This window comes from Hyperolius riggenbachi, chromosome 7 (genome assembly GCF_040937935.1).
Source record: "Hyperolius riggenbachi isolate aHypRig1 chromosome 7, aHypRig1.pri, whole genome shotgun sequence".
NCBI classification, from domain to species: domain Eukaryota; kingdom Metazoa; phylum Chordata; class Amphibia; order Anura; family Hyperoliidae; genus Hyperolius; species Hyperolius riggenbachi.
In genome coordinates this window covers 204,592,587-204,619,222 of record NC_090652.1, presented here as the reverse complement: position 1 = coordinate 204,619,222, position 26,636 = coordinate 204,592,587, and the positions used below count along the sequence as shown (strand labels likewise).

At 45.9% G+C, this 26,636-nt stretch overlaps 1 protein-coding gene across 3 annotated transcripts in view; it reads right to left on the bottom strand.

Moving 5' to 3' along the window:
* The window catches only part of CARF (calcium responsive transcription factor), a 125,933-nt gene that overhangs the window by 28,009 nt on the left and 71,288 nt on the right, over positions 1-26,636 (bottom strand). For all 3 annotated transcript variants that reach the window (XM_068245022.1, XM_068245023.1, XM_068245021.1), the window contains exons 8-11: positions 22,061-22,181; positions 17,492-17,635; positions 14,860-15,090; positions 5,671-5,842 (exon numbers count right to left, since the gene is read on the bottom strand). In XM_068245022.1, the coding sequence (XP_068101123.1) occupies positions 5,671-5,842; positions 14,860-15,090; positions 17,492-17,635; positions 22,061-22,181 (668 nt within the window). The remainder of the gene's footprint in view (positions 1-5,670; positions 5,843-14,859; positions 15,091-17,491; positions 17,636-22,060; positions 22,182-26,636) is intronic.

Here is a 26,636-nt window from a genome sequence, read left to right as displayed (position 1 = left end):
ACCCATTCTCAAATGGAAGGAGCCACAGGCAATTTCCAATGTCTGGCCACTAATACTCTAGCTGCCTGTATGAGGTGTCTAGTTAACGAGTGCTTGAATCTTTTGTATGTCTTAGGAGTATTGTGGATCAGGTAATATGAGGGATCATCTACTGGCTTACCATCCGTGAGGATCTTAATATATTTCTGCACATCCTTCCAGAATGGTTTTATAAAACCGCATTCCCAGAAGATGCGTAGCAAAGTACCCAATGCACCGTTACATCTTCAGCATTGAGGATTGGTATTGGGATAAATCCTATGCAGCCTACTCGGCGTGAAGTACCACCTAGTCAAGATTTTATCATTTCTGCGTTGCTCTGGAAGCTTTTTGGTTAAGAATCTTAAGCCATCTTTCTTCAGAGAACTGATAGTGATGGTCAGATTCCCATTTAAGTTTCAGTTCGGTTGATCAGGTGGTATCCAACACCAGAAGCTGAAAGATCAAGGATATCGTTTTCTTAGTCGTACCCTTCGCCATGCACAGGTTTTCAAATAGCATAAGGGGTCGGGACAACTCAATCCCAGGGAGCTAAAATAGTGTACAAACTGCATATGGCTCCATTCATCAAGAAACAGGAAAGATCGGGCTGGGCTTAATTTAGCTAGCACTAGCGTTTTGGAAGTGTGAATGGATCCTTAATGCTATCAGGATGTTTAGAGCTGCACAGACAGTTTACATATATGTTAACCCAATATATACAGTATATATATATATATATATATATATATATATATATATATATTTTTTTTTTTTTTTTGTTAAAAGCAAAGAGCCATTCAGAAGACCCTAAAAACACAATTCACTAAGCTCATCTAAACTCCTGTCTTTAATAACGTTTCTGAGATGTTTTTACTGCTATCCAAGGAAGAAAGCTAAGATATAGAACATTAGCAGCACAGATATGAGTCTCATATTGTTTCCAGTACAGAGAGAGTTACAAAACTTCAGTTGTTATTATCTATGCAAAAATGGCTTCCCTGAACTCTCCGACCCAACTTGGGTCAGCTACAGTGCTGTTTTCTGAAGCACTTCTCTCAACCTGTCTCTACCTGTTTCTTGTTTTTTAAGGGTTTTTTTCTACCAAAAAGTTAAAAGGGTCATTAATTCGATCTAACAGAATAATCAAACTAAATTATCTAATCAAAAAAATGAAAAAGTGTACCATGTATGGCCACCTTTAGGTTTGCCTGGGGTAAATTGTTTAGTGAATACTGCATGCTTTATCACCAGGGTAATAACAGTAAAAACAGCTCAGAAATGTTATTAAAGACAGGAGATGAGCTTAGTGAATTGTGGCCTTTGTCTCCTTCCCAATGAATAGATCCCCTGCCTGTCCCATTTTCCCCTCTGTACTCTCCTTCTTTCACCTGTTACATACTGGCTTCACATTACTCTCTGTATTAATGTTGATTGACTGAATAAAGCAGCATTTTGGATAGTGCCTAGATTGTCTAACCCTACATTAATAAGATATATGCTAGGGAGTCCGAGAAGATTCAAATCTTTATTACCTTGCGCCCTGATGGTCGAAACGAACACTCGGAAGCACGCATAACACAATTTTTTTCCCCTCGGTTTTTGCACTTCTTTTGTGTAAACATTTACATACACTGGTTTCATTTGCAGATTTGTAACAAAACTGTAACGATCGGTGTCTGCACGCAGAGAGAATCTGATTTTTGGCGATCTGCAGTATCACCAAGAATACAGATTTATACCTGATTATGGATGATCTGCAGAATCACCAATAATACAGATATAGTGCTAACCTCTGGACACCTCTTAATATATATAGTGAGTGTTTGGTGTAACAGTATAACTTTGAGTAAGCCACCTGATGAACAGGTGACCCTAAGCGGTACAGAAAATACTGCTATGGAGAGTACAGAAACCTTCCAGCAGCCTGAGACTCTCCAAGGGGTGGATGTCACTGACTGATCTTGGAGACTATCTCTTAAGTGGAGAGAGATAGCTCTCGTGGTCGGGCAAGCCAGGTCGGCAACACACAGACAGATAAGGTACAAAGACAGAAGGCTGATTCGGTATCCAAGTCAGGCAGGGTTTGGCAACGTGATAACAGATATGCGAGGTAACGAATCAGAAAGCAGAGGGAATGTCAGGAAAGCAACAGGTCATAACAAATATCAAACAATGCCTAGTCTTGGGTGTGAGGTCCGTGGTCTCTACACCCTGGAACTAGTCTGAAGTATTATTATTATTATTATTTATTGTATTTATAAAGCGCCAACATATTACGCAGCGCTGCACAATAGATAAATGGGTTAACATACAGGTAGAACATACGGAAACTCACAACAAAACAAGATCATGCAAATGATTTGATAACAATACAGTGTCATAGGTCAAGATAGAGACTGTTCGAGTCTACAAGAAGGGTGGTTGTGAGTAAGATTGCATAATCAAGATGGATACATTAGGGAGGAGGGCCCTGCCAGAGGCTTACAATCTAAAGGGTGGGGTGGAGACAATAGGTGCGTCTTTTGAGAGGGGGTCTAACAGAACATATTATGATACTGGTGTAGGGGGGTATGCGAGCGTGAAGAGGTGAGTCTTGAGAGCTTGTTTGAAGGTATTAAAGGTGGGGGCGAGTCTGACGGCTGGTGGGAGAGAGTTCCAGAGAGTAGGGGCAGCCCTGGTGAAGTCCTGCAATCGTGCGTGTGACTGAGTTATGCGTGGTGCGACTAGGCGCAGGTCATTGGAGGATCGGAGGGGGCGGGCTGGTATGTGCCTGTGGACCAGATCAGAGATGTAGGTCGGGCAGGTCTTGTGCACTGATTTGTAGGCCAAGCACAGGATTTTGAAATTGATCCTAAAGCTGATGGGGAGCCAGTGTAGTGCTTTACAGAGCGGAGTTGTAGAGGCACTGCGGTGAGAAGAATGTATCAGTCTGGCTGCCGCATTCATTACCAATTTAAGTGGGTCAGTACGGTTAGAGGGGAGGCCAGATAAAAGAGAATTGCAGTAGTCTAGGCGGGAGATGACAAGGGCATGGATAAGGAGTTTAGTGGTGTCAAGTGACAGGTAGGAGCGGATCTTGGAGATGTTGTGGAGGTGGAAGTTGCAGGATCTGACAATACCTTGGATGTGGGCTGTAAAGGAAAGTTCAGAGTCCAGAGTAACGCCTAGACAGCGGGCTTGGGAGGTAGGGTGGATAGTAGTATTTTCAATAGTGACGTGCAGATCTGGGAGGGGTGCAGCTGTGCGGGGTGGGAATATTAGAAGCTCAGTCTTGTCCAAATTAAGCTTCAGGTACCTGGCAGCCATCCAGGAGGAAATGGATGTGAGGCAGGCAGAGACTTTGCCCATGGTAGAGGAGGAGAGATCTGGGGTGTGGAGATATATCTGGGTGTCGTCGGCATACAGGTGATAATTGAAACCCATGGAGGAGATGATTTTACCAATTGAGGCAGTATAGAGTGAGAACAGGAGTGGTCCTAGGACGGAACCTTGAGGAACACCAACTGAGAGGGGTGTAGGAGCGGATGAGGAGCCATTGAAAAATGTTGTGAAGGAGCGGTTGGAGAGGTAGGAGGAGATCCAGGCTAAGGCTAGGTCCTGAATGCCCATTAGCTGCAGGGAGTGGAGGAGGAGGGAGTGGTCGACAGTGTCAAATGCCGAGGAGAGGTCCAGGAGGAGCAGGATGGAGTATTTACCTTCGGCTTTGGCAAGGGCAAGGTCGTTTACCACTTTGGTGAGGGCTGTTTCTGTAGAATGGGCTGTGCGAAAACCAGACTGCAGGGGATCGAGAAGGGAGTTGGAGTTAAGGAAGTTGGTCAGGCGTTGTTGGGCCAGGCGTTCAAGAATTTTTGAGGCAAAAGGGAGGAGAGAGATTGGGCGGTAGTTGGATGGCAGAGCAGGGTCAAGTGAAGATTTCTTTAGCAGGGGAAGCACAGTGGCCTGTTTGAATATGGAGGGGAAGATGCCGGTGGAGAAGGAGAGGTTGAACAGATGGGTGAGGACAGGGGCCAGATCAGAAAAATGTGGGCGCAGAGAATCAGATGGGACCGGATCTAGGGGGCAGGAAGTGGCAGGTGAAGTTGCCAGCAGCTGGTTGACTTCCTCCACCGTGACAGGATTGAAGGAGGTAAGGGAGGAGAAAGAGTCAGGAGTCGGATGTGGTGGGGAGGCGGGGGCGATAGAGTGGAGGAGAGAAATATCCCTCCGGAATGTTGTAATTTTGTTGATAAAGTAGTTTGATAGGTCAGTGGCTGAGAGGGTGGAGGTTGGGGGGGGGGAGGTGTGGGGTTAAGTAGGGCATTGAAGGTGGCAAAAAGATGACGTGGGTTGGAGGCTTGGGTAGCGATCAAGTGAGTGAAGTATATCTGTTTACTATCAGCGAGGGCAGTATGGTACGTCTGCAACTTGGTCTTGTATCCCAGGAAATCATTGTTGTGGCGGGATTTCCTCCATTTGCGTTCTGCAGCTCGTGTATAACAGAATGATGATACAAGTTCCCTAGTCTTGGGTGTGAGGTCCGTGGTCTCTACACCCTGGAACTAGTCTGAAGTATAACAGAATGATGATACAAGTTCCCTAGTCTTGAGTGTGAGGTCAGTGGTCTCTACACCCTGGAACTAGTCTGAAGTATAACAGAGTGATAACACAAGTAATCTGGCTCAGTGTGAATTCCCAGGTCCTCCTGGTTCAAACACACTGTTGGATCTGACTAAGGTCTGAGTGCTTCCACGTAGTGATCGCAACGGCAGACAATTTGAGAGTGCCCAGCAGTTCCCATATATAGCGCAGTGCTCTCTGGCGCCACCCTGAAGTGATCAACCAATGGTTACCAGCTCTGAGGTCAGCTGACCGGCCTGGTCAGCTGATCCCTCCCTGGCCATCATAAAAGTACTGCCTTTCAGCGCGTGCGCGCGTATTCCTAAACCTGTGTGAACTAACAGGCTCAGCCACACTAGCTGCACGCTACTGCGTGCAAACCACCGCGCTGGACGCGGAACCAGCCACCTTGCGGTCAGTACATGCGGCGGCTTTTCCGCGTTCTGCCATGTCACTAGATGCATGCTTCCCCGTGCAGACCGCCATGTTGGACGCGGAATCAGCCGCCTTGCCGTCAGTACACGCGACGGCTTTTCCGCGTTCTCTCACAAAAACACTTAAATATATATATATATATATATATATATATATATATATATATATATATACATACACACACATACTGTGTATATATATATATATATATATATATATATATATACACACACACATATACATACTGTATATATATATATATATATATATATATACATACTGTGTGTGTGTATATATATATATATATATATATATATATATATATATATATATATATATATATATACACACATATATATATATATATATATATATATATACACATATATACGGTATATACTTTTATTTTATCATGAAGGTTTTTTTTATCTATTAACAATACTTTTATTTTCATTCTTCACATGTATTTTTAATCTGCTTCTCGGGTTCCGATCACATGATATGACGTGATCGGGAACCAGAAGACCATGTCAGCGTTACAGCGCTACCCGGTGGTAGAAGAGGGGTGTGGAAGAGATCATTACCCTAGAGCTTTCATACACATTCAAACACAGTTACCTCTCTTAGTGCTGCTGGGACAGTCTCCTGGTTGTAGATGAGCTCTCCACTACCCAGAGCTATCTGGGCCTCATGAATGTGGTTCTTTAAGTCATTCACTGTTGGGAAGTAGGACAGGTTATGCCTTTCAGGGATTTCATCAGGCTTGAAGAGCTCCCGCTCCACATATTTCCTAGTGAACCAAGAAACAGACAATCAGCTTGTGGTACTACAATTTAATGCAGGCGTTCACATGTGATATAAACATTAACAATCACATCACGGCTGGACTACTGCAATGCCCTTTATGCAGGCCTCCGCAAAAAGGACCTGCTCCGCCTACAATTATTGCGGAATGCTGCTGCCAGATTACTAACAAACCAGCCTCACCACTGCCACATTACACCGAGCCTTCGCTCACTGCACTGGCTACCAGTAGAATGGAGAATACTCTTCAAGATTGTACTGCTGACATTCAAATCACTGCACAAATTGTGCCCTGGATACATGAAGGACTTGCTGAAGCTGCACCACACCTCTCACAACCTCAGATCAGCAGGATCACGGGCGTCCGGACGTCGTGCAAATTAGGGCATCTGCCCTGCCCTGGATGCCCGCTGTCCCCCTCCCATCCTAGCGTCAGACGGCGACCAATAGTGCGGGCGCTAGGACCTAGCACACCGCACTGATATGCGGAAGTGACATCACTTCCGCATATAGAGCGTGGTGCGTCCGTGTGCCCGCTCTAACTGGTCGGGTCGCCCGCTGATCAAGGTCTGACGCTGCAATGTGAGGGGGTCCCTGTCACTACCTAATCTGGGGGGTCCCTGTCACTTCCTAACCTGGGGGACGCCTGTCACTTCCTAACCTGGGGGCGCCTGTCACTTCCTAACCTGGGGGCGCCTGTCACTACCTAACCTGGGGGGTCCCTGTCACTTCCTAAACGGGGGGTCCCTGTCACTTCCTAACCTAGTGGCACCTGTCACTTCCTAACCAGGTGGTCCCTGTCACTACCTAACCTGGGGGTCCCTGTCACTACCTAACCTGGGGGGCACCTGTCACTACCTGAGGGTCCCTGTCACTTCCAAACCTGGGGGGCACCTGTCACTACCTAAACGGGGGGTCCCTGTCACTTCCTAATCTGGGGGCACCTGTCACTACCTAACCTGGGGGTCCCTGTCGCTACCTAACATGGGGGGGGTCCCTGTCACTTCCTAACCTGGGGGTTCCTGTCACTACCTAACCTGGGGGGTCCCTGTTACTTCCTAACCTGGGGGACGCCTGTCACTACCGAAACTGGGGGTCCCTGTCACTTCCTAACCTGGGGGTCCCTGTCACTACCTAAACTGGGGGTCCCTGTCACTACCTAAACAGTGGTCTCTGTCACTACCTAACTTGGGGGTCCCTGTCGCTACATACCCTGGGGGTCCCTGTTGCTACCTAACATGGGGGCACCTGTCACTACCTAACCTGGGGGGCACCTGTCACTACCTGAGGGTCCCTGTCACTACCTAACCTGGGGGGCACCTGTCACTACCTAACTGAGGGTCCCTGTCACTACCTAACCTGGGGGGCACCTGTTACTACCTAACCTGGGGGGCACCTGTCACTACCTAACTGAGGGTCCCTGTCACTACCCAACCTGGGGGGAACCTGTCACTACCTAACCTGAGGGGGAACCTGTCACTACCTAAACTGGGAGGCTCCTGGCGTTACGTAAACTGGGGCCTCCTGGCACTACCTAAACTAGGGGACACCTGTCACTACCTAAACTATCCAGGCCAGCCAGCCCAGCATCACCACCAGCCAACCAGCCCAGAATCACTGTCAAAAAGGCCACAGCATCACCACCAGTCAGGCCAGCATTTACTTCAACCAGCCAAACACAGCCCAGCATCACCGCCAGCCAGGTCACAGCATCACCCCCAGCCAACCGATCCACAGCATCACCGCAAGGCCTTTCAGCCCACACATCATCCCCAATCCAGCCAAAAACAGTATTGCCAGGCAAGCCAGGTGACCAATAGTGCGGGCGCTAGGACCTAGCACACCGCACTGATATGCGGAAGTGACGTCACTTCCACATATAGATATGGTGCGTCCGTGTGCCCGCTCTAACTGGTCGCCCGCTGATCGAGGTCTGATGCTGCAAGGTGAGGGGGGACTCTTGTCACTTCCTAACCTGGGGGACGCCTGTCACTACCTAAACGGGGGGTCCCTGTCACTTCCAAACCTGGGGGCGCCTGTCACTACCTAAACGGGGGGTCCCTGTCACTTCCTAACCTGGAGGCGCCTGTCACTTCCTAACCTGGGGGTCCCTGTCACTACCTAACCTGGGGGACGCCTGTCACTATCTAAACTGGGGGTCCCTGTCACTTCCTAACCTGGGGGTCCCTGTCACTTCCTAACCTGGGGGTCCCTGTCACTTCCTAACCTGGGGGCACCTGTCACTTCCTAACCTGGTGGTCCCTGTCGCTACCTAACCTGGGGGTCCCTGTCGCTACCTAACCTGGGGGTCCCTGTCACTACCTAACCTGGGGGGCACCTGTCACTACCTAACTGAGGGTCCCCTGTCACTACCTAACCTGGGGGGCACCTGTCACTACCTGAGGGTCCCTGTCACTTTCTTACCTGGCGGGCACCTGTCACTACCTAAACGGGGGGTCCCTGTCACTTCCTAATCTGGGGGCACCTGTCACTACCTAACCTGGGGGTCCCTGTCACTACCTAGCATGGGGGGGGGGGTCCCTGTCACTTCCTAACCTGGGGGATGCCTGTCACTACCTAAACAGGGGTCCCTGTAACTTCCTAACCTGGGGGACGCCTGTCACTACCGAAACTGGGGGTCCCTGTTACTTCCTAACGTGGGGGCCCCTGTCACTACCTAAACTGGGGGTCCCTGTCACTTCCTAACCTGGGGGTCCCTGTCACTATCTAAATGGGGGTCCCTGTCACTACCTAACTTGGGGGTCCCTGTCACTACCTAACTTGGGGGTCCCTGTCGCTACATAACCTGGGGATCCCTGTCGCTACCTAACGTGGGGGCGCCTGTCACTACATAACCTGGGGGGCACCTGTCACTACCTGAGGGTCCCTGTCACTACCTAACCTGGGGGGCACCTGTCACTACCTAACTGAGGGTCCCTGTCTCTTCCTAACCTCGGGGGCACCTGTCACTACCTAACCTGGGGGGCACCTATCACTACCTAACTGAGGGTCCCTGTCACTACCCAACCTGGGGGGAACCTGTCACTACCTAACCTGAGGGGGAACCTGTCACTACCTAAACTGGGAGGCTCCTGGCGTTACGTAAACTGGGGCCTCCTGGCACTACCTAAACTAGGGGACACCTGTCACTACCTAAACTATCCAGGCCAGCCAGCCCAGCATCACCACCAGCCAACCAGCCCAGAATCACTGTCAAAAAGGCCACAGCATCACCACCAGTCAGGCCAGCATTTACTTCAACCAGCCAAACACAGCCCAGCATCACCGCCAGCCAGGTCACAGCATCACCCCCAGCCAACCGATCCACAGCATCACCGCAAGGCCTTTCAGCCCACACATCATCCCCAATCCAGCCAAAAACAGTATTGCCAGGCAAGCCAGGTGACCAATAGTGCGGGCGCTAGGACCTAGCACACCGCACTGATATGCGGAAGTGACGTCACTTCCACATATAGATATGGTGCGTCCGTGTGCCCGCTCTAACTGGTCGCCCGCTGATCGAGGTCTGATGCTGCAAGGTGAGGGGGGACTCTTGTCACTTCCTAACCTGGGGGACGCCTGTCACTACCTAAACGGGGGGTCCCTGTCACTTCCAAACCTGGGGGCGCCTGTCACTACCTAAACGGGGGGTCCCTGTCACTTCCTAACCTGGAGGCGCCTGTCACTTCCTAACCTGGGGGTCCCTGTCACTACCTAACCTGGGGGACGCCTGTCACTATCTAAACTGGGGGTCCCTGTCACTTCCTAACCTGGGGGTCCCTGTCACTTCCTAACCTGGGGGTCCCTGTCACTTCCTAACCTGGGGGCACCTGTCACTTCCTAACCTGGTGGTCCCTGTCGCTACCTAACCTGGGGGTCCCTGTCGCTACCTAACCTGGGGGTCCCTGTCACTACCTAACCTGGGGGGCACCTGTCACTACCTAACTGAGGGTCCCCTGTCACTACCTAACCTGGGGGGCACCTGTCACTACCTGAGGGTCCCTGTCACTTTCTTACCTGGCGGGCACCTGTCACTACCTAAACGGGGGGTCCCTGTCACTTCCTAATCTGGGGGCACCTGTCACTACCTAACCTGGGGGTCCCTGTCACTACCTAGCATGGGGGGGGGGGGTCCCTGTCACTTCCTAACCTGGGGGATGCCTGTCACTACCTAAACAGGGGTCCCTGTAACTTCCTAACCTGGGGGACGCCTGTCACTACCGAAACTGGGGGTCCCTGTTACTTCCTAACGTGGGGGCCCCTGTCACTACCTAAACTGGGGGTCCCTGTCACTTCCTAACCTGGGGGTCCCTGTCACTATCTAAATGGGGGTCCCTGTCACTACCTAACTTGGGGGTCCCTGTCACTACCTAACTTGGGGGTCCCTGTCGCTACATAACCTGGGGATCCCTGTCGCTACCTAACGTGGGGGCGCCTGTCACTACATAACCTGGGGGGCACCTGTCACTACCTGAGGGTCCCTGTCACTACCTAACCTGGGGGGCACCTGTCACTACCTAACTGAGGGTCCCTGTCTCTTCCTAACCTCGGGGGCACCTGTCACTACCTAACCTGGGGGGCACCTATCACTACCTAACTGAGGGTCCCTGTCACTACCCAACCTGGGGGGAACCGGTCACTACCTAACCTGAGGGGGAACCTGTCACTACCTAAACTGGGAGGCTCCTGGCGTTACCTAAACTGGGGGCTCCTGGCGCTACCTAAACTAGGGGGCACCTGTCACTACCTAAACTATCCAGGCCAGCCAGCCCAGCATCACCACCAGCCAACCAGCCCAGAATCACTGTCAAAAAGGCCACAGCATCACCACCAGTCAGGCCAGCATTTACTTCAACCAACCAAACACAGCCCAGCATCACCGCCAGCCAGGTCACAGCATCACCCCCAGCCAACCGAGCCACAGCATCACCGCCAGCCAGCCACTGCATCACCGCAAGGCCTTTCAGCCCACACATCATCCCCAATCCAGCCAAAAACAGTATTGCCAGGCAAGCCAGGCGAGGAGAATTGAGAAGCCAGGTGAGAGGTGTCTACCATATTAAGGGGGCATGCCACCTATTTATGTGAAAAGCTGTCTATTTATGTGCCTCATGACTGCTGAATTTTTTGGGGGCCTCAAGATTGTTGAATGTGTCTTGTTGGGGGCCTCATGATTGCTGAATTTGTCTTGTTGGGGGCATCATGATTGCTGAATTTGTCTTGTTGGGGGCCTCATGATTTGTTGGGGGCCTCATGATTGCTGAATGTGTCTTGTTGGGGGCCTCATGATTTGTTCGGGGGCCTCATGATTTGTTCGGGGGCCTCATGATTGCTGAATTTGTCTTGTTGGGGGCCTCATGATTGCTGAAATCGTCTTGATGGGGGTCTCATGATTGTTGAATTTGTCTTGTTGGGGGTCACATGATTGCTAACTGCAAGACTATGGGAAAAGCTGAATCATCATTATATGAGACAATTAGCATTAAACCTACTTATTTAGCTTCTTAAAACAGAAACTAAAACTGGGAGGTTCTAAAAAAAAAAAAGAATACATTTTTCAGGAGTAGGATGGATGAAATTGTTCATCTTCACAGTTTATTTTCAACTTGGCTTTTCCATAATGTTCATGTATGAGTTAAAACGTTTGTTTGTATTTAGTTTAAATTGCTGTTGCCACTTTGCGATAGATAAGTGACTTTTGGGTTGCAGTTTGGGCACTCGGCCTCCAAAAGGTTTGCCACCACTGTCCCAATCTAATGTCCCACATTGCTAAGTTCATGTAAATTTGTCTCCACCCACATTCTGGTCCATGGCCACACCCATTTATGCACACCGCACAATGTAACCCTCATATTTTTCGGCACAACTTCACCGCAGTCTTCGGCGCGGCGCGCTACGCACCATTTCTTCCCCACCTTTTTGAACCCCCTCCCCCCCCCGGAAAATTTTCTGCGGACGCCCATGAGCAGGATCTATAAACTTGGTCCCAGAGTGCACCTCAAAACCTTTAGAGACAGAGCTTTCTGTCATGCTGCCCCTGCTCTTTGGAACTCCCTACCACACTCAGTAAAGACAGCCCCATCCCTAGAGTTATTCAAATCAAGACTGAAAAGCCACCTGTTTAGCCTGGCATTTCCAGACTTATAAAATTCTTCCTCTGTTCCACGACTTACCAGTCAACCAATTATTGGTCTGAGCCATGCTTACGTGCTTTGAGTCCTATGGGAGAATAGCGCTTTACAAATGTTATTTGTTGTTGTTGCTAAGAGAGGTGTCTTCTGAATTCCTACGTACAAGATATACGGACTGAAATGATTTAGACTGAAACTGGTATTCTGACCCTGTAAGCAGCAGAATAACAATATTTGATGCTAATATAATAAAGGATAGTTACTGGTTTGTTTAACCTAAAGAACAGAGCTACCTAGGCACCTACCTCATTGCAATGGCTAACAAAACATGCAAGGCACCCACTTTCTTAAATATTGTTTCTACCTATAATGACAGCTGCACTTTGTTTGTACTTTACTAAGGAAGGATGTCACCCTCCTACACTGCCAACTAGTGATTACATATCCACATGTCATCTCCAAAATATGCCCTGCAACCCATAGGTCCATAAGAACATCTGATCAGTTGTTCAAACTACTGATAAGACATCAATCCAACTGTTGGATTGACGTCTTATTAGTTGTTTGAACAACAGCAAACAACTTTTTGTGGTTGTTTCAACTTGTTTCACAACAAAAGTTGTTTGATAATTGTGCTGCATAAAAGACTGCTGTTGAGCGTGTGTATGGGGCTTAAAGAGAACCTGTACTGAGAAAAAAATATTTAAAATAAACACATGAGGTAACTTCAAATGAACATTACATAGTTACCTTGCCATCAGTTCCTCTCAGAAGCTCACCATTTTCTTCTGACAATAATCCCTTCCAGTTCTGACAATATTTTGTCAGATCTGAAATATCAGTTGCTGTCAGTTATAGCTGAGAGGAAAACTGATGTACCCGGTAATGTCCATGTTTTCCTATGGCTCAACTGGGCGATGTTACAGTTTAACTGTGTGCTGACCAGAAAGCTGTTATGGGTAATGGCCATTTTCAAAATGGAGGACGGAAAATTCCCTTGATCACATGAACAAACAGGACGCGGGACAGGAGAAAGACCCTGAGGACTAGACTACATGGAAGGTAAGTATGACTTGTGTATGCGTATTTTGACTTTTAATTTTTAGTTCAGGTTTTCTTTAAGACAGGAATCAGAAGAGCTGGAAAATTTAAATCACATACAGATGATAGATTTACTACCAGTAGCTGTGATGAAAGCAGGCAGATTCAACACAGATATACAAAGCCCTGCAATTTGTTTTATTCAATTTCAGGAAACAAAAAAGGATCCTTTGGGACAGAGATCGGGAGAGCTGTAAAATTGAAATGACATAGACTATAGATCAGTTACAATCAGTAGTGTTGTACTGTGGGCTGCACAAAAACAATGCAGTAGTGGCAGTATTGATAATGTGATTTGTCTATTAGTATTTCTTGATAAGACTATTGATCACACATATTATCAGCTCATTGTAGCAGTGTGAGTAGAAGGGGTGCAGAGCGGCACACTTGTCCTAGTGATTTTCGGGTGCTTGACCTGGGACGCTAAGCATCATCCCAAACAATATCCAAGAAGTAGAGAGATTGGTCAGCACACCAGCTTCTCAATGAGCGAAGTTTAATGTATCATATGTCAACACTACGGTTAACAATTGTTTCGGGGCCACAAAGGGTCCCCTTCATCAGAACAGTGCAGACAAAGTATTACAAAAATTGCACCAAACATATATACCTAGTGACATATTAAAAACCACCCCTCATGATAAAGGACACTCCCCCTCCTTTCACAATGTAAACATCACATTCTTCCCCATAGACTAGTGATCAAGGATCAAAAAGTATGCATACAATGATAACCATAGTATGGGCATGAAACCGCACATAAGGCATAAGTACTAAATAGAGCATAACTTATACACATACCCAAATTGATGACAGGATGTCTCCTGTCAATCATACATCATATTCAAATCTATTGGCTCCCCCAACTCGCGCCAAGCCGCCGTCTCCCGCTCCTCAGCCATTATTACCACCGGGTCTGCCTTCGTGAATGGCTGCCATAGCAATTACACATGGATGTCGCCATGCGGATGTTTTCGGAATGAGCAGCGTCGTTTCTATGGTTACATTAACGCTTTTTTTGACGCATGCGCGGCTGCTGGTAACCAACTATGCGGACATTGCTGTCCCTATGGTTACGCGGACGCGGACTTTTCTACGATTGCGCGGCCCTACGCAACCAGTGACGCACACTGAGAGCGGGTTGTCCTCAGCTTGCGGCTCGCTGATTGGTTGGTTATTGGAGTGCTGCCTTCTGGGTATGGGGTTGCTATGGCAGCCATTCACGGAGGCAGACCCGGTGGTAATAACGGCTGAGGAGCGGGAGACGGCGGCTTGGCGCGAGTTGGGGGAGCCAATAGATTTGAATATGATGTATGATTGACAGGAGACATCCTGTCATCAATTTGGGTATGTGTATAAGTTATGCTCTATTTAGTACTTATGCCTTATGTGCGGTTTCATGCCCACACTATGGTTATCATTGTATGCATACTTTTTGATCCTTGATCACTAGTCTATGGGGAAGAATGTGATGTTTACATTGTGAAAGGAGGGGGAGTGTCCTTTATCATGAGGGGTGGTTTTTATTATGTCACTAGGTATATATGTTTGGTGCAATTTTTGTAATACTGTTTGTCTGCACTGTTCTGATGAAGGGGACCCTTTGTGGCCCCGAAACAATTGTTAACCGTAGTGTTGACATATGATACATTAAACTTCGCTCATTGAGAAGCTGGTGTGCTGACCAATCTCTCTACTTCTTGGACATTGTAGCAGTGTGGCTGACTGCCTTAGGGTCACTATTTCAGGGGAGAGGGGGAGTCTCAGTTACCTTAACTGTTTTCTGACAGCATAAACCTCATCAATTCCTTTGGACACAAGTTCTCGTATCTTTTCAGACACACGAGCGTGAAGGCGAGAAGGCTGGCCAGAATTCTCATCACAGATCACCTCTTCCTCTTCTTCATTAGGTGGCTGGAATGAAGTAGGCGAGGGAGAGAAACAAATAGCATCTAGGTTGTGATACTGATGTGCTTCTTGATCAGGCAGCTGTAAATACCATCTTCAGTGATCAATTAGTCAAATGTAAAAAATAAGAAAATATGAATTAGTCATATTTGCAGCTTATGAGCATAAGTATGTTTAACACTCAAATGTTGTCAAAAAACTATTATATTTGATTCCCCATCTCTATTATAATAAGTATCTATCTTGGTGGAACATACATAATGTTTGATTGATGTACATATCTATTGGTGTTAAAAACCTAATGCTAATCATTCTGATTCATAGTGACACTATCTGTTTACAAATTGACCAAACATTGTTAGGACTTTCTTTTGCGTTATATGTTCATATCTCTACTGGTTATCTTGTTCACAGTTAATACTTTTTATAATTTAATTTATTACGGTTTTTGTCATAAGATGTTGTATTTACAAAAAAGATTAACAATTGTTCTTCAGCTGTTAATTTGTATATTTTAACTGTTAATAAACATTGATGAAAAAGATTTGTAGGTAAACAGAGGTGCAACTTAAGATAAGAAACACTGAGGTGGTGGACTTACCTCCAATTAAATGAAACAGGTAGTCATATTTTTAAAATAGTTTTTAATTACAACATAAAGCACTCCAACTGCAATGTGTTTCACAGGAAGATCATGCTTCTTTCGGCAAGAATGCAGGAGTCTCTGTGGCACAGAAAGTGTAGGCTCCGCACCGCCATGCTTTATTATCTGTTATAACTGTTGCTGTACCACACAAATATCCAGTGAACGTAAATGTTTAAGTAAATTTTGTGAACATGGGTAATCATTCTGAGGAAATCAATGTATGCTGCACTGTAGATGGGAGGGATTTTTGTTAAAACTTTAATGATAATACACCAGAAGAATTGTCATCTTTCACCAATCTTCCCCACGTCACATATGCAGAACTAGTAAACAAATTAAGGTGTTATTTATTTCCAGGCAGTGTAGGTTAAAGGACAACTGTAGTGAAAAGAATATGAAGGCTGCCATATTTATTTCCATTTAAACAATACCTGTTGCATGGCGGCCCAGCTGATCTATTTGGCTGCAGTGGTGTCTGAATCATACCAGAAACAAGCATGCAGCTACTCTTGTCAGATCTGACAATAATGTCAGAAACACTTGATCTGCTGCATGCTTGTTCAGGGTCTATGGCTAAAAGTATAAGAGATAGAGGATCAGTAGGACAGCCAGGTAACTGGTATTGCTTAAAAGGAAATAAATATGGCAGCCTCCATAGCCCTCTTGCACAGTTTGTGTGACAATTAGGATGTACGGAGCCCAATGGTGAAGTATTGCGTTGAATAGCCTGCGGCATGCTGTCGGGATGCGGCGGTGCAATGCAATCAGTGGCGGTAGCTATTAATTCACCCGACGAGAAAACGCCGGCTCACGACGATTAAAAGCTCCTGGTTGCGTCGAATCGCAACGTACCGAAACACAGCGTCGGGTGTGAAAGGTAAAATGAAAGTCTATGGGCTTCCATTTTACCTTGTTTAACGCAAAGTTTCGACTTTGCGTCAAAACGCAGAAAACGGGCTCTAGTGTGAAAGAGCCCTAAGGACATGTCAATCAATATTTGCTGGTTTTATTGTTTAAACATGCATCAGCCAGGCTCAACCTTGTTGTAGTCAAGCGTCTGTGGGATGATGGGGAAGGGGGCACAGGAGTAAATGGTACAAGACAAATAATTCTATAGCCCTGTACTGTACAGAAAAGTACAAAGTTAGTGGCGGTGAAACTGATATTTGAACAAATTCATGTAGAGTGGTGTATTCAATATTTTGATCAGGGAAAAACTGATTGTATGCAGTGTAAGGAATACATTGTATAGTGTCACGTAGTGACAACTATAAAATGCTACAAACAACAAACTGTTATTGCTGCCACTGACAGAAATGTGTTTACACTAGAGAGCCACAACAAGGTCAAACAGGCAATGCTATCAACTAAACAGAAACTCACTAAAGGCCCATACACACTGCATACACTTGTCTGTAGTTGTGAGACAAAGACAAACAGACAAGAGACAGCAGCATATTTATGGCAGCGACAATTCGAGTTCGTGACAGTTGTATACACGTGACAACAGAAAGAGTGAAGACACAACGGAAGTTGTCTGCCACAGACTACGTATAGTAGTAGTACTATGGTAGCGACTCTGCTGTCTGTAGAAGACTTTCGTACACACGACAGGACACCAACAGACTAAGCGACGTGTATGGGCCTTTCGAGACTAAACAGTGACACTTCTCCTAACAGTAGCTGCAGTAATTCTTGGGGAACTTATCCATAGCTTTTTGTCACAATGTTTCCAAGGTTAGGTACATTTCAATGTCCACCATCATGTTTCAGCATTACAGCTAGCACAAATTACCAATTTGTCATCACTCAAAATATACAAATACATGTACTGTATATATGTTATTACCTCAAAACCCCATCTGTGCCATCTAAATCTTTTTTTAGCAAGTTAAACGCTTTCTCTTGTTCCATCTTAATCAGTTTTTTATCAATCTTTGGATCTGTAGGAACTCTGTACTTAGGGAACTTCTTTACCTTTTTTATGTATATTCTGAAAAAATAAAAACAGAAATTGTTCTTTTAATACTAGTAAATACTGTACTTATGAGTCCTACCAGTCAGATAACCTTAAAGGGGAACTTCAGCCTAAACAAACATACTGTCATCAAGTTACATTAGTTATGTTAATTAGAATAGATAGGTAATATAATCTCTTACCCACCCTGTTTAAAAAGAACAGGCAAATGTTTGTGATTCATGGGGGCTGCCATCTTTATCATGGGCAGCCATCTTTTTGGTTGAAAGGAGGTGACAAGGAGCAGGAGACACAGTTCCAACTATCCTGTGTCCTGATTACCCCTCCCAGCTGCACACACTAGGCTTCAAATGTCAAATTCAAAATGTAAACAAAAATAAAAAAATTGCACGAACGAGAACAACAAAATCAGAAATCCCATCATGCTTTTCACAGCATCAGGGGAAAAAAAAGCCGGGGCAGTTTTCTTCTGTGCAGCTAAAAATGAGGCTTGTATAAGAGAAACAAAGTTCTGATGCTGTGAAACTGTTAAAGAAACACAAAGCCTATTCAGTGCTGCTGAGTCGATTTTTAGTCCGGAGGTTCACTTTAAAGCGGATCCGAGATGAAAAACTAACTATAACAAGTAACATGTCTATATATCTTATCTAAAGTTTAGATAGTTTACACAGCAAATCTAGCTGCAAAACAGCTTTAATAGAATAAGAATATTTCTTCCTGTGATACAATGACAGCAGCCATGTTGTTTGTAAACATTACACAGAGGCAGGCTTATCTGCATCTTGAGCAAAGAAAACTAATCCTCCCTCCTCCCCTCTGCCTCTGAAATCTCTGGCTAGTAATACCTCCCCCTCCTCCTGCCCAGACTGAGCTCCCATGAGCCCTTGCTGCTGTCTGAAAGTGCCTTGGCTCTCTGAAAACCTGTGGGAGTGGCTTGTTTAGTTTATAGGGAATTAGAGCATTAAAACAAAAACAAAAAAGTATTTGGCTTGAGGAATGCCCTATAAACAATAGGAAAGGAACACAATTATGCAATGAGTAAAAGTTCATCTCGGATCCACTTTTTTAAGCCCAATTCACACTGTGCACATTTCTTACTCAATGTTAATTTCAGAGTTGACATTTATAAAAACGAACAGCATGTTACCTTCCTCTGGACACCTGGGCCCATATGCAATTCACTTTTTCTCCTTAGTTTTCTCCAAGTTGACATTTTCACACTTTGTCAAAATGTCCTTTAAACCACAGCAAGCTAGAACATACACTAAATCATTTTGATAGTATTTTATCTACAACTTTTGGTACTTTTTTATATTGCAAAATGCTGAAACGTTATTTTAAATAGAAGATGAAAAATTATCTCCTAGGAGAAAACTCAGGAGAAAAAGTGAATTGCATATGGCCCATGCCAGTGTTTAGGATGGACTGAGAAAGAGAGGAATGTGTTCTACCTGATGGACCACACCTTTCCTGATTCAGACCCATCAATTAATTTGAGCGGTGTAAAAAATGTGTGAGGACCTCGGCCCTCGTAGGACCGGTTTGACATCCCTGTCCTAGGTGATCTTTTCACACCTCATCAATAAAATGTTTTTTTTTTAAACCACCAGCAATCAAGAAAATACTCAAATAAGTTTAATAGTACTTTCTCACCAACTTTTTGATAGTTTTTCAATTGCAAAGTGCTGAAAAATTATTTTAAAGAGATGAAAAATGATCTCCTAGAAGAGTATTGTTTTGTTTGCTGTTGGATAAAAAGGCATAGCGGGCAGCACGGTGGCGTAGTGGTTAGCACTCTCGCCTTGCAGCACTGGGTCCCTGGTTCGAATCCTAGCCAGGGCACTATCTGCAAAGAGTTTGTATGTTCTCTCCGTGTCTGCGTGGGTTTCCTCCGGGCACTCCGGTTTCCTCCCACATTCCAAAAACATACGGATAAGTTAATTGGCTCCCCCTAAATTGGCCCTAGACTACAGTACTTACACTACATAATATAGACATATGGCAATGGTAGGGATTAGATTGTGAGCTCCTTTGAGGGACAGTTAGTGAGAAGACAATATATATATATACTCTGTACAGTGCTGCGTAATATGTCAACGAATATAAATACTAAATAATATTAATAATAAGGTGTTTCTCATAGCTGATATTTTAACACCTCACCAATAAAAAGGTTTTGTTTTTTTTAAACCACCAGCAAGCAAGAAAATACTCCAATAAGTTATTTTTCATCTACCTTTTTGATAATTTTTCAATTGTAATTTTCAATTGCAAAGTGCTGAAAAGTTCTTTGAGGCTAGGTTCACAGTAGATTGTTTCATTATAAAGTTGCAACGCAACATTACAACGCAATGCAACAAAAAATGGTAACGTACATTAACACTGCATTGCTGTTGCATAAAGTAGGTACAGTAAAGCATACAATCAATTAAAAGTATGCTTTCCTGTACCTGTTAATGTGTATGTTTAGAAGTAAAGCACTGCAGCAGTGCATTACCATAATGCTACTTTGCATAAAGTAAGTACATTAAAGCATACAGTCAATGAAAAGTATGCTTTTCTGTACCTGGTAATATTTAGAGGTAACTCAGTGCAGCAGTACATTATCATAACTCTACACGTTACAATGCAACGCTAACGTCGCACTGTGAACGTCGCATAGACTTTTAATTGCATTGCGGTATGCTGTGTCATAAGACTTTATACACCACAACGTCCTACTGTGATCCTAGCCTTAAAGAGGTGGGTTTTAAGAATGCTATTAGGACACAGAGGCTGGTTCTGCACACAATGACCAGCCTTGGTTACTATACTGTGCCCCCTAGCCCCCCCCCCCCTTCTCTGCTGTCCCCAGAAAAAAAAACGCCGTGCTAGCAACATGCAGCATGTCGCTAGCTGGCTGTTTACATCCAGGTTGTCATTTACCACCGCTCCCCGCCTCCTCTATATCGCGGCTCCCCGCCTGCGTCCCTTGTAAGCCGATTGGAGGCGGGGAGGGAAGGAGGGAAAGGATGCCTCTGTGTCCTAATAGCATTCTTAAAACCCACCTCGGGTTCTCTTTAAAGAAAAATGATCTCCGAGGAGAAAACTCAGGAGAAAAAGTTAGTTGCAACTTAGGAGAAAGAGGCCCATATGCAATTAACTTTTTCTCCTGAATTTTCTCCTAGGATATAATTTTTTCAACTTCTCTTTAAAGGACAACCGAGGTGGTGTGTGACATGATGAGATAGACATGTGTATGTACAGTGCTAAGCACACAAATAACTATGCTTCATTCCTTTTTTTCCCTTTCTCTGCCTGAAAGAGTTAAAAATCAGGTATGCAAGTGACAGTTTCTGTCCGGGTCGGGAACGGGATTTAGACTATAGCATAACCCTCACTGATTAGTAATTACAGCCATAAAACACTTTCCTGTCAGTAAATGGCTTCTGAGAGCAGGAAAGAGATAAAAAGGGTCAATAATTCATAGATTTGAGCTCTGGCATACTTCAATGAAGGTGTCTTTGAGAAGAGACAATGAAACAGTAAAACTTAAAAACTATACTAAAATTTAAAATATATCTGTGGGATATCTAAAAAAGTTATTTGTAGCAGACTAAGGGCCATATGCAATTCACTTTTCTCCTTGGAGATAATTTTTCATCTTTGATTTAAAATAACTTTCCAGCACTTTTCAACTAAAAAAGTACCATCAAGTAAGTGAAAAAGTGATATTAAAATTATTTTGAGTATCTTCTTGCTTTCTGGTGGCTTAAAGGATACCAGAACCGATCGGTTCTGGTAAAAATGATAGCAGCACTGTGTAGGTTGTAAATAGCACATACCAGCCGCTCCTCCTGCCCCCCTCCGTCTGCCGCCGTTCTCAGTGTATACATCCCGGCGTGCGGCGACTTTATTGAACTTTGACCAGGACATACTGCGCCCTGTGCGCGCAGTATGTCCTTCCCTCTTCACTTCTGGCCGGCGCATAGTGGGAGGCTCGGAAACACGCTGACCCCTCTGTGCTGCGTATGCGCTCCATTAAACCAAGCGTCACGATTAGCATGTGACGCTTGGTTTAGTGGAGCGCACACGCAGCACGGAGGAGTCAACGTGCTTCTGAGCCTCGCACTATGCGCCGGCCAGAAGTGAAGTGGGAGGGACACCAGGTCAAAGTTCAATAAAGTCTCCGCACACCGGGATGTATACACTGAGAACGGCGGCAGACGGAGGGAGGCAGGAGGAGCGGCTGGTATGTGCTATTTACAACCTACACAGTGCAGCGTATTTAGATGCATGTATACAACATGAGCTAAATCTGAAAATGTTAATATAAAAAAAACAAAAAACAAAGAAAACAAGGTTGATGCAAAAATAGTTTTTCTGGCTACAAAGATGCATCACCAATTATAGCAGAAGGAACTGTGTGTGCTTGAAGGCATTCAGATGAGAAATACCTACCTGGCAGGACATGTTGCTTTGAACAGTGGACCAGCGCAGATATCTCCCTCCCCAATTTTCTTGGGCTGTGCACCTTTCCTTCTTGGGCCATACTGACATTCCATCACAATTGCTCTGCTTCCTAGAACAGCCAAATTTAGACATAGCTACTGTAACAACAAAAGTCTACATATCTTTTTTGATTTCTGATACCATCATTTTAACCCTATCAAATGTCTATCCACAACACTGAAAACAAGTTTTACACAAATACTACAAACTACACAGATGCAAATCCTTAAAAATATGTACTGTAGTGACATATAGTAGAATGCAATAAATCATTCAGGATACCCACTCTTACAGCAATTTTCCTGGTTTCAGCATCAGAAACACTTCTATATCAGTATATTGCTGTATATTGCTATGTAATCTTTCCCTCCCAGTAATGTTTAGCCTAGGCTGTTTAGCTATGCACAATTCTCCTGCCAGAGCACACGGGGCCTACGGCGCATGGAGCCTGTTCATGAAGTACATCACATCACACCCTGCAGGCCGCGGTTGACGTCTGTGGGTTTCTGGTAAAGTGAGATAAGCCTGTTTTTTTTTGTTCTGTACACGCATACATTTGTTGAATTGCCGCTAGCATTAAATGGTATTAAACCATTGCTTTTGTCTTTGTAGTTACTACAAATCGCATACTGTATAGAGCTGCTCTGGAAAATACCATCCAGCTGAATAGCCGTTCCTAGCAAAGGAACATTAACTATCTATAAACCTGGCTGTGTGACAGCATCCCCGACAATTCCCTGCATGTTCCAGGCTACATCCTCCTAGGAGCAGACCGGGACGCTGCCCTCTCTGGAAAAATGAGAGGTGGCGGAATCTGCTTTTACATAAACACCTCCTGGTGCTCCAACATCATCACTCTCCACAAGGCCTGCACCCCAGATGTTGAGCTCCTTGCCATAAACTGCAGGCCTCGGTACTCCCCGAGGGAATTCTCTTCCCTGGTCCTTATTGGGGCCTACATCCCTCCCGACGCATGCCCCAAGACTGCCCTGCATGAACTCAGAGTCTGCATTTCGCGGTGGGAAACTGCCCTCCCGGAGGCCCTGTTCATCATCCTGGGCGATTTTAATAAGGCGAACCTCCGGCACGAGTTGCCCCGCTACAGGCAGCACATCACCTGCCCCACCAGGAACAGTAACACCCTGGACCACTGCTACACGGTCCATAAGAATGCCTACAAGGCCATCCAAGGTGCCCCCCTGGGGAACTCCGACCACAACACAATACACCTGATCCCCACCTACAGGAGGCTCCTGGAGACCTCAAAGCCCATCGTCAAAACCACGAAAAAATGGACTGCAGAGGCCAAACTGGAGCTCCAAGCGTGCTTTGAAACCACCGACTGGTCGACTCTGGAGGCACCCACCCTTGATGAATGGGCCGAGAATGTCACCTCCTACATTAGCTTCTGCGAGGAAACGTGCATCCCCTCCAAGACCTTCAGAGTCTACCCCAATAACAAACCCTGGTTCAACGACAGGCTTCGCCGACTTCGGAAACGCAAAGAGGAGGCGCACAGGTCTGGCTCCTCAGAAGAATTCAGAGAAGCCAGGTATGCCCTGAAAAAAGAACTGCGATCTGCAAAGCGGGCCTACGCCGACAGACTGAGGCTCTGCCTTCAGTCATCAAACACACGGGAGGTATGGAAGGGTCTGAGAGCAGCCACGAATTTCAAACCAGTACCCCAAATGGCGACCCCGAGCCTTCAACTGGCGGAGGAGCTCAACGAGTTCTACTGCAGATTTGAGCATCATCCCAACCAACCCGCGGGCCAAACAGCATCGGGTGAACTCGCCGCCCTGGCTCCTGTCACTGTTCTGGAATCAGAGGTACTCCGGCACCTCCATAAGTTGAATCCCAGGAAATCCTCCGGCCCAGATGGAGTGTCGTCTACCTGTCTGCGATCCTGCGCCGATCAGCTCGCCCCTGTGCTCACCTCCTTATTTAAGCAGTCCTTAACGGATGGTATAGTCCCCTCCTGCTTTAAGAAGTCTATAATTGTACCAGTCCCAAAAAAACCTGGCAGTACCGAGCACAATAACTTCCGACCAGTGGCCCTTACCTCGAACATCATGAAACTCCTCGAGCGGTTGGTTCTTGCCCATCTGAAGAAGTCCACGGACGCCCTTTTAGACCCACTCCAATTTGCTTATAGGGCAAACAGATCCGTGGAGGATGCCATCAATGCCAGCGTGGCTTACATCACTGAGCATCTAGACAGCCCTGCCTCCTACGCTCGGATCCTGTTCCTGGATTTTAGCTCAGCGTTCAACACGATCTGCCCAGACATCCTGCTCGCCAACCTGTCGCAGCTCGGAGTTGACCCTACTCTTCGCGCATGGATCAATGACTTCCTGACTAACAGAACACAACAGGTGAAGCTTGGCAACCACCTCTCCAGGGTTCGAACCACCAACACGGAGGCTCCACAAGGCTGCGTTCTGTCACCTCTACTGTTCTCCCTCTATACCAATAACTGCATCTCATCCGCTGACTCTGTGAAAGTCATCAAATTTGCAGACGACACCACTATCATCGGCCTTATTGGTAAAAACGGGGAGCAGGAGTACCGCAGCGAAGTCGAGAGAATATGCAACTGGTGCATAGACAATAACCTTGTCCTCAACGCAGCAAAGACTGTTGAACTAGTGGTAGATTTCAGGCGAAACCCTACCCCCCTCCCACCTGTCCTCATTGGGGGTACAGAAGTCTCTAAGGTGACATCTGTTCGGTTCCTTGGCACAACTCTTACTAACAAGCTGAAGTGGGAGCTAAACACCACCAAAATCCAGAAGAAATCTCAGCAGAGGCTGTTCTTCCTGCGCCAACTGAAGAGATTTGGCATGCCCAAGGAGCTGCTGACCAGCTTCTACACTTCCACCATTGAGTCCATCCTCTGCTCCTCAGTCATTGTCTGGTACGCGGGCGCAACGGCCAGCGACAAACACAAACTTCAGAGAGTCATAACGGACGCGGAGAAGATCATCGGATCTCCTCTTCCATGTCTCGATCTCCTCCACTCCGCCAGGATGAGGAAGAGGGCCACCATGATCTCCCGTGACCCCTCTCACCCAGGCAGCCACTACTTCAAGCTCCTCCCGCTGGGCCGTCGCTACAGGACCATACCATCCAAAACCACTAGGCGGAAGAATACCTTCTTCCCTCAAGCTGTCCGGTTACTGAACTCCAACCTCCAACTGACGGGCTCGCATACCATTGCGCTCTAGCTGGATCGATCAAACCGGTCCCCGCTGTTGCCTGCCTGGCCTATCCAGATAGACTCGGGGCCACTACCTGCCCCCCTATTATTATTATTACTAATATCATTATTATTATTATTTACTGGGCTGTATTTTGCACAGCAGTGAAATGGACGATATGAACTGATTCTGCATTTTAAATTGTACGCATTGTAAATTGTCTTATACTCCTGCCTATGCCATGTGAACCACAACTAATTCCGATTACAGCTTTGCTGTACTTGGCGAAATAAAGTAAAGTGATTCTGATTCTGATGTTAACAAGTGATTCTATATCCTTTGTCTGTATGGTCTAAAGTTCTGTGCATTAAAGGGACTCCGAGCAGTGCAGAAACTATAGAAAGATGCATATCATTTTAAAGCTCTATTTCTCCTCTTTCCAATGATATATAAACCACCAACCTACGCCTTTTAGTTTTCGCTATTTTTGCGATTGAAATTGCCGCGGCCGCGACTTCGATCGCGAAAATAGAGAAAACTAAAAGGCGTAGGGTGACGATTTAGGTGTCGTCAGAAAGAGGAGAAAGAGAGCTTTAAAATGATATCCATCTTTCCATAGTTATATTGTATTACACAGGGCGACTTTTTCTCAAAGTCAGCAGCTCCATTCAGCAGAAAAAGTCGCCCTGTGTAATACAATGTAACTATGCAAAGATGGATATCATTTTAAAGCTCTCTTTCTCCTCTTTCTGGCGACACCTAAATCGTCGCACTACGCCTTTTAGTTTTCTCTATTTTCGCGATCGAAGTCGCGGCCGCGGCAATTTCAATCGCGAAAATAGCGAACACTAAAAGGCGTAGGTTGGTGGTTTGTATATCATTGGAAAGAGGAGAAAGAGAGCTTTAAAATGATATGCATCTTTCCATACTTTCTGCACTGCTCGGAGTCCCTTTAAGTGCGCACAGAACTTTGTTTTATTATTTTCACTGGCTTTCAGAAAAAAACATTACGCAGAGCTGCACCTGACAGGACTAAAGAGGTCACTACTTGGGATATATTTCAGAATGTAAATGAGGGCAAGAAATTTTTTTAAAATTGACAAACACTGACTAAATAGTTTATAAATGAATATTCAAAAACAGGAAATTAGATCCGCACTTGTGTTCAAATTGCAGGAATGTGTTGATTGTAGGATGTATCCAATAAATAAAAGTTGGTACAGACAGTCAAAACGTAACTGACCATGCATGCATTCGACCTTAAAAGCACTAAGGGAGAGAAGGATGTCCCATAAGAATGCCCCCAAAGGAGGGGCATCCCAGAG